The 13,116-nt window shown below is 38.3% G+C and overlaps 1 protein-coding gene across 3 annotated transcripts in view; it reads left to right on the top strand.

Moving 5' to 3' along the window:
• The window catches only part of LOC134294699 (RNA-binding protein 27-like), a 45,175-nt gene that overhangs the window by 303 nt on the left and 31,756 nt on the right, over nt 1–13,116 (top strand). For all 3 annotated transcript variants that reach the window (XM_062966296.1, XM_062966295.1, XM_062966294.1), the window contains exon 2: nt 9,994–10,112. In XM_062966296.1, coding sequence (XP_062822366.1) covers nt 9,994–10,112 — 119 coding nt within the window. The remainder of the gene's footprint in view (nt 1–9,993; nt 10,113–13,116) is intronic.

Below are 13,116 nucleotides of genomic sequence, written 5' to 3'. Positions count from 1 at the left end.
GGCCCGGAGGAGGAGGAGAGCATGGCCCTCAGGGTGAGGGAATTCGGGCCTGGAAGGGAAAGCCTCCCTGAGGTGAGTGGCCCAGAGAGAAGGGAGGGAAAGGTTGAGGGGCTTCTTTGAGGAGGGAGAGGTGGTCCCGTGAAGGGACAGAGAGAGAGAGAGAGACCACGTAGGGAGAAGGCTCTCCCAAAGCTGGTGGGCAACTTTTACAGGAAAAATAAAACACTCTCTGACTGAAGGAGGAGACAGGCGAGGAGAGGGAGGCCAGGGGGCATCTACGCTGTACTGCTAATGCAGTTTGACACCGCTTTTGACTGCCCCGCCTCAAGGCTACGGAGTGATTGTCGTTTTACAAAGGGCGCATCTACTCTAACAAATGAATGTGGTTTGGCACCACTTTAAACTGCCATGGGTTCGTGGGAGTTATAGTTTCCCAAGGGCTTTAGACTTCTCTGCCCACCTTCTGGTGCCTCACCAAACTGTAGTAGTAGTAATAATAATAATAAATCCACAAGCACAATAATAATATTTTTGTACCCCGCTTCCCTCTCCCTGAAGGGACTTGGGGCAGCTTATATATGGCACAAGGTGCCTAAAACAACACATAAAATAAACACACAGTACAATAATAATAACAACTTTATTTTTGTACCCCGCCTCCATCTCCTCGAAGGGATTTGGTTTGGCTTACATATGGCACAAGGTGCCTAAGACAACGCATTAAGATACACACACAATAAAACCAATCTATATATATAAAAGAGTGATGGCATCAGGGCAGTGGACAAAACAACAAAAGTACAGGCCCCGCAACCTCGAAATTTGACAACACAACCCATCATCCATGCCTCCAGGTTGATACAACAAAAAGAAAAGAAAAATAAAGTCCTAATTAGAGGGAGAGCAATAATTTTTTTTATCCAATTGCTGCCAGTTTAGAGGGCTAATCTCTGCCCACTTGGTTGCCTAGCAACCAGCCAAGGGACAGCCAGGCTTCAGTTCGGGGACAGGCTGATTTAGGCCTCACTTAGGCTTCTTCCACAGATTATCTGATTTTAACTGGATTATATGGCAGTGTAGACTCAAGGCCCTTCTACACAGCTCTATAACCCATTTATAATCTTACATTATCTGCTTTGCACTGGATTATCTTGACTCCACACTGCCATATAATCCACTTCAGTGTGCATCTTATCCAACTGTGAAGAAGGGGCGTCAGATAATCCAGTTCTAAGCAGATAGTAGAAGATTATCAATATACAGTAGAGTCTCACTTATCCAACATAAACAGGCCGGCAGGATAAGTGAATATGTTGGATAATAAGAAGGGATTCAGGAAAAGCCGATTAAACATCAAATTAGGTAATCGTTTTACAAATTAAGCACCAAAACATCATGTTATACAACAAATTTGACAGAAAAAGTAGTTCCATGCGCAGTAATGCTATGTAGTAATTACAGTAGAGTCTCACTTATCCAACACTCGCTTATCCAATGTTCTGGATTATCCAATGCATTTTTGTAGTCAATGTTTTCAATATATTGTGATATTTTGGTGCTAAATTCATAAATACAGTAATTACTACATAGCATTACTGTGTATTGAACTACTTTTTCTGCCAAATTTGTTGTCTAAGATGATATTTTGGTGCTTCATTTGTAAAATCATAACCTAATTTGATGTTTAATAGGCTTATCCTTAATGCCTCCTTATTATCCAACATATTCGCTTATCCAATATTCTGCCAGCCTGTTTATGTTGGATAAGTGAGACTCTACTGTACTGTATTTACAAATTTACCACTACAATATCACAATGACTTTAAAACACTGACTACAAAAACATTGATTATGAAAAGGCAGACTGCGTTGGATAATCCAGAACATTATATAAGTGAATATTGGATAAGTGAGATTCTACTTTAATATGAAATAATTACTGGGATAGAATAATGCAGAACAATATAATCTCTAAAACCAGGACAGTAAATAAACAGGGGAATTCCACACAGGAAACAATTAGGGCCAGCTAACACCTCCCAACAAAGTATTCCCATCATCAAAGTCTGGCAAATCCTCTGTTTTCTCAGGGCCACAGACAGTAGACGCACATAAAATATCGCAAACAACACCACTCTGAAAACAAGGGAATTCCAGACAGGAAAGAATCAGGGCCAGCTAACACCTCCCAACAAAAAATTCACTCAGGGAGGAAGCAGCCAGGCTTTAAAGCTGCAAGGCCATTACATCCTAATCATTTTTCCTAATTGCAGCATTCATACTTGTCTCCAACAAACAAAAAAAACCAATCAGAAATATTGTATATTCACAACCTTTAGGAAATAATATCCCCTGATGGCGCAGCGTGTTAAAGCGCTGAGCTGCTGAACTTCTGGACCGAAAGGCTGCAGGTTTGAATTGGGGGAGCGGAGAGAGCCCCCACTGTTAGCCCCAGCTTCTGCCAACCCAGAAGTTCAAAAACATGCAAATGTGAGTGCATCAATAGGTACTGCTCTGGCGGGAAGGTAACGCCGCTCTATGCAGTCATCCCATATGACCTTGGAGGAGTCTATGGACAACGCTGGCTCTTCGGCTTAGAAATGGAGATGAGCACCAACACTCTGAGTCAGACATGACTGGACTTAATGTCAGGGGAAAACGTTTACCCTTGACCTTAACTACCACCAGTTCCTCAATACTTTATTTCCCATACCACCATATTTTGCCACAGCAACGCGTGGCCGGGCACAGCTAGTAGCATATAAAACAACTTAAACTCTGAACAGCGCCCAATAACCTATGGTGACAACTGTCGTAAAACATGGCCAACTGTAAGCAAGAACAAGGGAATGGGATAGTGCAAGTTGTAGCTAAGGAACAATCCCAGGAGCCATGGTAGTTAAAGTGGGGTCAAGCAGCATTAATGAATTTGCCAGTGTGGATGCACCCAAGGTCTTCAGCTTTCCCTGCCAGAGTACTGGGGCCTCATCAAAATATCTCCCAGGATTCCATACTATTGAGCCATAGCAAGTAAAGCCTTGTCAAACTGCATTAATTCTACAGTAAAGATCAAGCCGGTAGGCTGTTAGGAATTGGGGAGTTGAAGTCCAAAATACCTGGAAGGCCCAGGTTTGTCCATGCCTGGGTTAGATACAGTCCAAAAGAATTCTTCACCTGGCAGGCTTTCATCTGTGTAGTGATGGGCTGTCCTTCCTTTCTTGTTACACACTTTATCCTAATGTGACCCAAAACACACCATCTGGTGACTAATGATTTAATAGTATATTTGAACTGCTGTGTATCATTTTGGCAGGACAGTCAGACTTCCTTAGCTGCAATATTGAAAAAAATAGCACCTCACTGCTGGAGCTCCACAACCAGGATGAAATACGGCCCATCCTATTCTCACTTCATCCTTTTCAGAATCTGAAATAATTGTCAAGTTATTGTTACATGTTTTTAGATGAAAGGGAACATTTACATTTGCCTTTTCAGTTTTGAACCTCAGGGATATGGTAAAACTGGTAGGAGTTGAATATCCCTTATCCAGAAATCCCTCAAAGTTGTATATCTGGGTGGCTGAGATAGTGACAATTTTGCTTTCTGATGGTTCAGTGTACACAAACTTTGTTTTGTTCACAAAATTTTTAAATACTTTGTGTCTAAAATAACATTGAGGCTATATGTATAAGATTATATGAAACATCAAGAAATGTTTTGTTTACACCTGGGTCCCATTTCTAATATGTCTCATTATGTATATAGGGGCAAATATAGCTATTCCATAAAGTTCAAAATACTTGTGGCCGCAAGCTTTTCAAATAAGGAATGCACAGCTTTTATTAGATCTTACTGGGTTTCTTGTGCAAGTCTCCTGTTTATCATCTGAAGGAGCCTCTGTGAGATACTAAAGGAAATTTCCTTAGGTTCTGGTGCACACTTTCATTTTCTTGGGCTCTAGACATACAATAGATCTAACTATGCAAGATAGGGTATCTTACTATAGGGTCCTGAGCATGTTTAATTTGAAATAGGTCATGTTGAATTGGAAATAAGGTTCATTTGGTCTTACTCTAGGGAAGCATAAGTAAGTTTGCAGTTTAAAGCATTTGAGAGTGGTGACTAAAACAACCTGTGGCCTCTATAGTCATATCTATTTTTGTAGTTTTAAAAGAAAGTACTTTTTGATTAACTGTACAGTATTTCCTTTTTACTCAAGTGTTTATACTAAATATTGTTATAAACTAAATATTGTTGCTGCTTGTGAAGTCAATACTTCTAAGCAAATGTCACTACACTAGATTGTTCAGATGCATGGATAGAGATTCTGGACTAGATCCATAAATAGTCCTAACTCTTAGATTTTTCACGTTTGTCTCCTAGTTGTCTCTTTTGTCACTTTAGTTATTTTAAGACAGCTATTTTGCTAATCTTAGAAGTATCTACTGGAAATCATACATCCCATGTATTAGCTTCCAAGTACTATACAGTGAAATAGTCTTCAAATAAACACTCCTGACACATACACACTGTCTAAAACGTAGAGGTCTCTATGAGATTAAAGTAATCTAGAATATATAGTGTAATTAAATAGGCAGCCAGTACTTCTGACTCAGAGTCCTAGCATGATTTCCCCCAATCATATAGTGCTGTGGCAAATTAATTTACAGCTCATTCAAAATATTTAGTGTTATTTATCTAGACTTGCTGTTTTGGTTGACTACGGTATAACATTCTTATCTGCTATTGCATGAATACAATTCAAATGTATTACTCAACAATCATTATAAATGATAAAAATGATCAGTCTAAAAGTGAACATTTACTTGAACATTTACTACACAATTATAGGGTTACATAACTGTGACTGCAGAAAACCCCTGGGTTCTAGGATAACCATAAGTAGACAGACTTGAATACACATACACACACACATAGTTGTTCCAGAATGAACCATTTTGATTATTTTTTGATAGTAGCATTACAGTCATTGTTGTACTTGGAGAGTAGTGCTAACTCTGATTATTATATGAAAGCTAAGCAAGTCATAAGTCTTCCATTAGAATTGCATTTTAAAATAGTGTATGTATACTGAAAAATCTGTCTTAAATTTTCTTATTTTATATACAGTAGAGTCTCACTTATCCAACATAAACGGGCCGGCAGAATGTTGGATAATAAGGAGGGATTAAGGAAAAGCCTATTAAACATCAAATTAGGTAATGATTTTACAAATGAAGCACCAAAACATCATGTACATCATATACAACAAATTTGACAGAAAAAGTAGTTCAATACGCAGTAATGCTATGTAGTAATGTATTTACGAATTTAGCACCGAAATATCACGATGTATTGAAAACATTGACTACAAAAATGCATTGGATAATCCAGAACGTTGGATAAGCGAGTTTTGGATAAGTGAGACTCTACTGTACAGGCAAAGATGTCATTGACCAGTCTACTAGTATAACCAACCCTCCACATTTGCATAGTTGAGATTTGTAGGCTCAGTTATTCACAGTTTTGATTAAAATAGTCTCTTTAGGTATTTGTATGTACTTCTGTGTGATTTTGAAGTTCACTACATGGTGCAGGAACCTAGAGATTCCGACAGAGATGTTCTCAGATTTTTTTAAAATGCCCATTTTTAAATTGTGGGTTTTTTATTTTCTATTTTCGCTGAGTTCCTTTGCCCCTAACCTTGGTGGATGTGAAAACTTGACTGTATTTTTAAATCTGTAGTACTTCTTTAGGAATGCAGTTATACAGAGATTTGGGTCAGGCCTCGAAATCTTAATATCAGGGATTGAACCCAAGTTGGTTTGTAGGCAAACTATGTATTCTGCCATTAAGCCTCGACCTACCCAAGCCTTGTATGATGTTTTTAAAAGTACCTTTTACTCTTTCTAATCCAATCTGCAACAATACCATTTTTTAAAATTAAGATACTATTTTTACATGCATTATATCCATGTATTAGAAATCTGGCATTTTTCTATCTAACTCTTAGATTCCTTGCTTTCCCCCCAACTCATAGAAAGTTCCGGCAACATAGGTATCCTTGATTATTTTAAAGGCCAAATGCTATAAAAATGATTTAATAATCAGGTTTTTACGACTTTGTCTATCAGGTATCCTGTGCAATTATTTGTTTAAATAGATTTCCACCCCTTTAGACACAACATTGCTTTCTGGCTTGGCAGGCACTGTGTTTAGAATTACAACCTAACATTTCTTCTATTAACAGGGTAGATTCTGGTTTACCTTAAAGGATTTTAGAACCTGAATTATTTTGGAGCAGCTGATGGAACACATTATTCTTAAGTAATTTTTTGACATGACACATATTTTGTCATAGAAACTGCTTCCTTTTGCAACTATAGGTCTGGTTATACCAATAGTTGCATAATTACATAATTGAGGCCTAGTTACAAATGTGTAGAGTGTTTGGAATACTTTGCCAGAAAAAACTTCTGGAAAACTACAATGTAAAAAATATTTTGCGGGTGGAATTTTGTATTTCTGTTATGATCTAAAGATCCTGGAAGAATATGAAGATTCTTCAAAGAACTGAAATAACTGGACAAATAAAATCAAGACAGATTTGTTTCCTCTTTACCCTACTGTGTTTGATAGTCTGGCTAGAATCCTGTGTATATCATATGCTAGTATAACCAGGTATCTTAATGAATATTACAGAAAAATGTCCACTGTCTCTTTACTCACTTTCTTCCCTCTTGTCTGTAACTGCAGATACCACATGGCCAATCAGGAATCCCTCTGCCCAGTTTATGTTGTACTGGTGGTTATATGTCCTCACCCCCGTGTGACTGTGGAGATATACCCTGATGTTTTAAAGCTATCTTGTTTAGTCAGGAAAAAGAAGCAGTCCCCAGGTTACAAATCAGATCATTTCTGTAGGTTTGTTCTTAAGTTGAATTTGTATGTAAGTCATAACAGGTACATTTTTCAGTATAATTCAAGTCAGTTTTTTTTGGATTACATAGGGAAGGGTTACCAACCCTGTGATGTTTGTTTTGCTGTCTGTGCCCCTGTTCAGAAAATTTTACCTCACTTTCTGTCCCTGTGACAATTAGATTTTGAAAATTTTGAGTTGTTGTGGAAACAAAGATTGGTGATAAAAACTTCAGTAGGGATACCTTTTTTATGATAATGGTGTCAGGAGTGAATTTGTCTTCCTAGGGGTAGATTTCCTCTCACTTCTTGTTGCCTCACCCAGTTTGTAACTAGGAGTAATATGTAAGTTGGATGTTTGTAACACAGGGACTGCCTGTGTTGTGGGATCTTCCCACTTGTGCTTATTATGGTTGGTAATGGTTGACTTCAGCTCCATTGGGAAAATAAGTGTGTGTCTACATTGTGGGACTAACACAGTTTGACAGCACTTTAACTGCCATCACTCACTCCTCTGGATTCATGGAAGTTGTTGTTTGGTGAGTCACCAGCACTACTTAGTATAAAAGACAAAACACATTGTAAAATTATAACTCTTATGATTCCATAGCATTGAGCCATGGCAGTTAAAGTTGTATCAAACGGTATTCATTCCACAGTGTAGATGCACCATAAATCATCTGTACTTCACCACCCAGGACAAACAAACAACTTCAGTTTTGGCTAGAATTAAGACTCCACATAGTCAGTCTGAGATTCTAGGACATGGCAGCAAATTCTACTAGGAGTTGTTTCTGTACCATCTGGAGCTGTGCAACAGGATGTATAAGCTGAGAGAGTGAATTTCATATCTTGATTTGAAATATGCAGGCAATTTGACTACAGGTTTCTTATCTTAGTTACTTTAGGTTAGATTCTCAGGAGGTCCTAATGGAAGGATTATTTGCTATACTGAGCAGGTTCTGTCTGACATAGATGTTTGATATATGAAGAACTAATGTTTGTGGTTTATATAGAATTCTTGAAAACATTCTATCTTATATATTACTAGCTGTGCCCGGCCACGCGTTGCTGTGGCGAAGTATGGTGGTATGGGAAATAAAGTATTGAGAAATTGGTGGTAGTTAAGGTCAAGGGTAAAGGTTTTCCCCAGACATTAAGTCCAGTCGTGTCTGACTCTGGAGGTTGGTGCTCATCTCCATTTCTAAGCCGAAGAGCCGGCGTTGTCCGTAGACTCCTCCAAGGTCATGTGGGATGACTACATGGAGCGGCGTTACCTTCCCGCCGGAGCAGTACCTATTGATGCACTCACATTTGCATGTTTTCGAACTTCTGGGTTGGCAGAAGCTGGAGCTAACTCTCTCTGCTCCCTCAATTCAAACCTGTGGCCTTTCAGTCCAGAAGTTCAGCAGTTCAGCGCTTTAACACGCTGCTCCATCAGGGGATATTATTTCCTAAAGGTTATGAATATACAATATTTCTGATTGGTTTTTTTTGTTTGTTGGAGGCAAGTATGAATGCTGCAATGAGGAAAAATGATTAGGATGTAATCGCCTTGCAGCTTTAAAGCCTGGCTGTTTCCTCCCTGAGTGAATTTTTTGTTGGGAGGTGTTAGCTGGCCCTGATTGTTTCCTGTCTGGAATTCCCTTGTTTTCAGAGTGGTGTTGTTTGCATTATTTTATGTGCTTCTACTGTCTGTGGCCCTGAGAAAACAGGATTTGCCAGACTTTGATGATGGGAATACTTTGTTGGGAGGTGTTAGCTGGCCCTGATTGTTTCCTGTGTGGAATTCCCCTGTTTATTTACTGTCCTGGTTTTAGAGATTATATTGTTCTGCATTATTCTATCCCAGTAATTATTTCATATTAAAGAAGAATCTCACTTATCCAACATTCGCTTATACAATGTTCTGGATTATCCAACGCAGTCTGCCTTTTCATAATCAATGTTTTTGTAGTCAGTGTTTTAAATTCATTGTGATATTTTAGTGGTAAATTTGTAAATACAGTACAGTAGAGTCACTTATCCAACATAAACGGGCCGGCAGAACGTTGGATAAGCGAATATGTTGGATAATGAGGAATTAAGGATAACCCTATTAAACATCAAATTAAGTTATGATTTTACAAATTAAGCACCAAAACATCATGTTAGACAACAAATTTGTCAGAAAAAGTAGTTCAGTACACAGTAATGCTATATAGTAATTACTGTATTTATGAATTTAGCACCAAAATATCACAATATATTGAAAGCATTGACTACAAAAATGTGTTGGATAATCCAGAACGTTGGATAAGCGAGTCTTGGATAAGTGAGACTCTACTGTAAATACTACATAGCATTACTGCGCATGGAACTACTTTTTCTGTCAAATTTGTTGTATAATATGATGTTTTGGTGCTTAATTTGTATAACGATTACCTAATTTGATGTTTAATTGGCTTTTCCTGAATCCCTTCTTATTATCCAACATATTCACTTATCCTGCCGGCCTGTTTACGTTGGATAAGTGAGACTCTACTGTATATTGATAATCTTAAATTATCTGCTTAGAACTGGATTATATGAGGCCCCTTCTTCACAGCTGTATAAATGCACACTGAAGTGGATTATATGGTAGTGTGGAGTCAAGATAATCCAGTGCAAAGCAGATAATATAAGATTATAAATGGGTTATATAGCTGTGTTGAAGGGCCTTGAGTCTACACTGCCATATAATCCAGTGCAAATTAGATAATCTGTGGAAGAAGTCTAAGTGAGGCCTAAATCTCCCTGTCCCCTAACTGAAGCCTGGCTGTCCCTTGGTTGCTAGGCAACCAAGTGGGCAGAGATTAGCCCTCTAAACTGGCAGCAATTGGATAAAAAAATTATTGCTCTCCCTCTAATTAGGACTTTATTTTTCTTTTCTTTTTGTTGTATCAACCTTGAGGCGTGGATGATGGGTTGTGTTGTCAAATTTTGAGGTTGGGGGGCCTGTACTTTTGTTGTTTTGTGAATTGCCGTGATGCCATCACTCTTTTATATATATAGATAAATATATTTGATACTGATAAACATATTGTTTCCCCTTAGATGTGATGCTGATCCTTCAGCACTGGCTAACTATGTTGTGGCATTGGTGAAGAAAGATAAACCAGAGAAAGAGTTGAAGGCTTTCTGTGCTGATCAACTAGATGTCTTTCTACAAAAAGGTACTGTATCAATTATTTTGGCTAATGGCAACACTTCATGGATATGATGGTGAAATTCTTTATGTATTAGTGACTTCGAAATGTGTGAAATTTTATTTCCTATCATCCCCAGATGACAGTCTTCCCCCTTAGATAATGAAACAAAGATGTTCAGCTGAATTGCAGCAATGCAAGTGTTTAAATGCTTGGCCATTTGTACACAACAGTTATACTTGTAATGAGGATTGCCTACATCTTTAAGGAGCTGAAAAGTTAGGTTTTCCATTCACCATAAGAGCAGTCATTAGTGAAAGTTATTTCTACATTGCCCCAAGAATAGCCATCAATATTCAGAAAGAAAATGCAAAGACAACTGGTTATATATATATATATATATATATATATATATATATATATATATATATAAAAAGGTGGCATTTTTTCTCTTTGAGGTATTTCTGCACATCTTGATAGCTGTGAAATAAAAATGGTCATACAAATAGCTGGAATTTGAATGCTGAACACAGCATACTGTTAAAGCACAGGTTTTAACTATTAAATGATATAAGGATGACTCTACTATCCCGCCTTGGGACAACAGTGGCCTTTTGTTTTAAATTCCCCAGTTTCAGATATCACACAAACCTAAAAACTATCAGTAATAAGCAAGTGGTGGTGGGGGGGCATTTCTGTTTGTCCAGAATTGGTGATCCTAACAAGTTTCTGTTCCTGTAAAGCAAATTCAGAAAAAATTCAGAACTCTTCCTGTGGCAACGCCAGGCAGATGGGCACACATTTACAAGTCCAGGGACAGATTAAACTATAATTTAGTGTTTTGTCTAAACTATTCTAGTATCTGTGGTTATTCTAAAATTCAGTTGCAGGGTCACTACAATCTTGAATCTTGAAACTGCACATTCAAATTAGAGGAGCAGAATCATTTTGGCTGGTCTTAGTGGCCTATGAAATACTGATTGCTGTAAAATAAATTTTTCGGTAATAATACCTTGTTATGAACATCATTCCGCCTCTCTAACATACAGAACAGGAATAAGGAATGTTCTCTGCTCCTTTCTCTAGTACTTACTTAGGCGATCCCTCATAGTTCGAGGGATGATGGTCCTCCATTTCTTGGAAGACGCCTGTGCATGATTTTTTTTAATGTGTGGAGGTCGGTGCACGGCCGGTCAACACACAGTCTTCACAGAGTGAGGTTCCAGCAGTGGTGTGATTAACACAATGAGAGTGGCTTCTAAGTCTGTTGCAGCCTTCTTCCGCCTTCACAGCCGTTGTAACATGTACCATGTTATCCTCCACCTGCTCCGCCATTGAGGTCTTTGGGTCTTGGGATTGTTCTTGGTCTGGATCCTCCCCTGTGGCCACTCCTGGGAGTGTGTGACTCCCGTGGTTGTGCCCGCAGGTTCATTGGACCACGCAAGCCCCTCACCATATTCATTCATTAATCCTAATTAGATCTTTGAAGACCCAGTATCTTCAGGGTTTTTCCTTCCTGAATGGGTTTTCCATTTTCCCAGTAGAAAAGTAGTATGATGGTTTGCAGGTAAGACATTTTCCAGAATTAGAGTAATTATTGTGCATACAGCATATGCACAAAAGCATGTGTGGAGGGGGGGTGTCATCTTGGACTCACTCTGGTAATTGAGACTGATGTAAATGGGAAAGACATTTCCATAGGGAATCATTAGAGCAGGGGTCCTCAAACTTTTAAAGCAGAGGGCCGGTCCACAATCCTTCAGAATGTGGAGGGGCCGAATTATCATTTGGAAAATTAAAAAAAGAACAAATTCCTGTGCACACTGCACATGTCTTATTTGTAGTGCAAAACAACAACAATGAGAGAACAATACAATATTTAAAAATGAGAACAATTGTAACCAACATAAACCTATCAGGATTTCAATGGAAAGTGTGGGCCTGCTTCTGGCCAATGAGATAGTCCAGTTAATTAGGATTGTTGTTGTTGTTGTGTGCCTTCAAGTCATTTCAGACTTTGGGCGAGCCTAAGTCTAAAATTATTTATTCATTTACTACATTTATTTATTACATTTATATCCCACCCTTCTCACCCCGGAGGGGACTCAGAGCAGCTGTATGTACATACAATATATTATATTATTAGCATAGCACAATATTAGCATTATATATTACTATATTGAACTATACCACTATACTGTAATATTATATGTAATATATATCATATAATTAAGATTATTATATGGTATTATTAGTATTATATTGTATAACATTATCAATATTATATGTATATACAATATATTATATTATTTAAAATGATATAAAAATATTATATTATAAAACTGAGGGCGGGGGCCAGGTAAATGACCTTGGAGGGCCGCATCCGGCCCCCGAGCCTTAGTTTGGGGACCCCTGCATTAGAGACTAGTGGTAGTGTTCTGATAGAACTAAAGTAGCCACAAAGCTGGCAGTTTTACTCAGCTGTCTGCCAATTTTAAAGAGACTGGGAAGATTTAAAAAAATCAGAGCTTGCCTGATTTTTATAGACATTTTCTAACATGATCAAAGCAGCAACTGATCCCAATGGAGTCTTGGGGTGTGTCTACATTGTAATATTAATGCAGTTTGACACCAGTTTAACCAACAAGGCTCAGTGCTGTGGAATCCTGGGATTTAGGTTGGCAAGTCCTTTGGCCGTCTGTGCCAAAGAGCGCTGCAGTCTACCCAAAACACAAATCCAAGGATTCCATAGCATAGAGACATGTCAGTTAAAGCAGTGTCAAACTGCATAAACTCTACAGTGTAGATTCACCCTTAGATAAAGTGAGGTTGCTTACTATTAGATATAACCATTGATCTTCACAGGAATATACAGATCAGGAGCAACTGATAAGAATTCTGTTTGCTTGCTGTGCCTTCTCCACCTGGCTTCCCAGATAGAGAAAGCACTTCGGAAGTTAGAGAAAGGCAGTGCATCCTCTGCTGTAACCTCTCCTGCAGGCTTGCCAGCTGAAAAAAGCAGGCTCCAGTT

This window comes from Anolis carolinensis, unplaced genomic scaffold (assembly GCF_035594765.1).
Source record: "Anolis carolinensis isolate JA03-04 unplaced genomic scaffold, rAnoCar3.1.pri scaffold_19, whole genome shotgun sequence".
Lineage (NCBI taxonomy): Eukaryota > Metazoa > Chordata > Lepidosauria > Squamata > Dactyloidae > Anolis > Anolis carolinensis.
The sequence above is the reverse complement of the archived record's forward strand: the minus strand, read 5'-3'. Positions and strand labels throughout refer to the sequence as shown.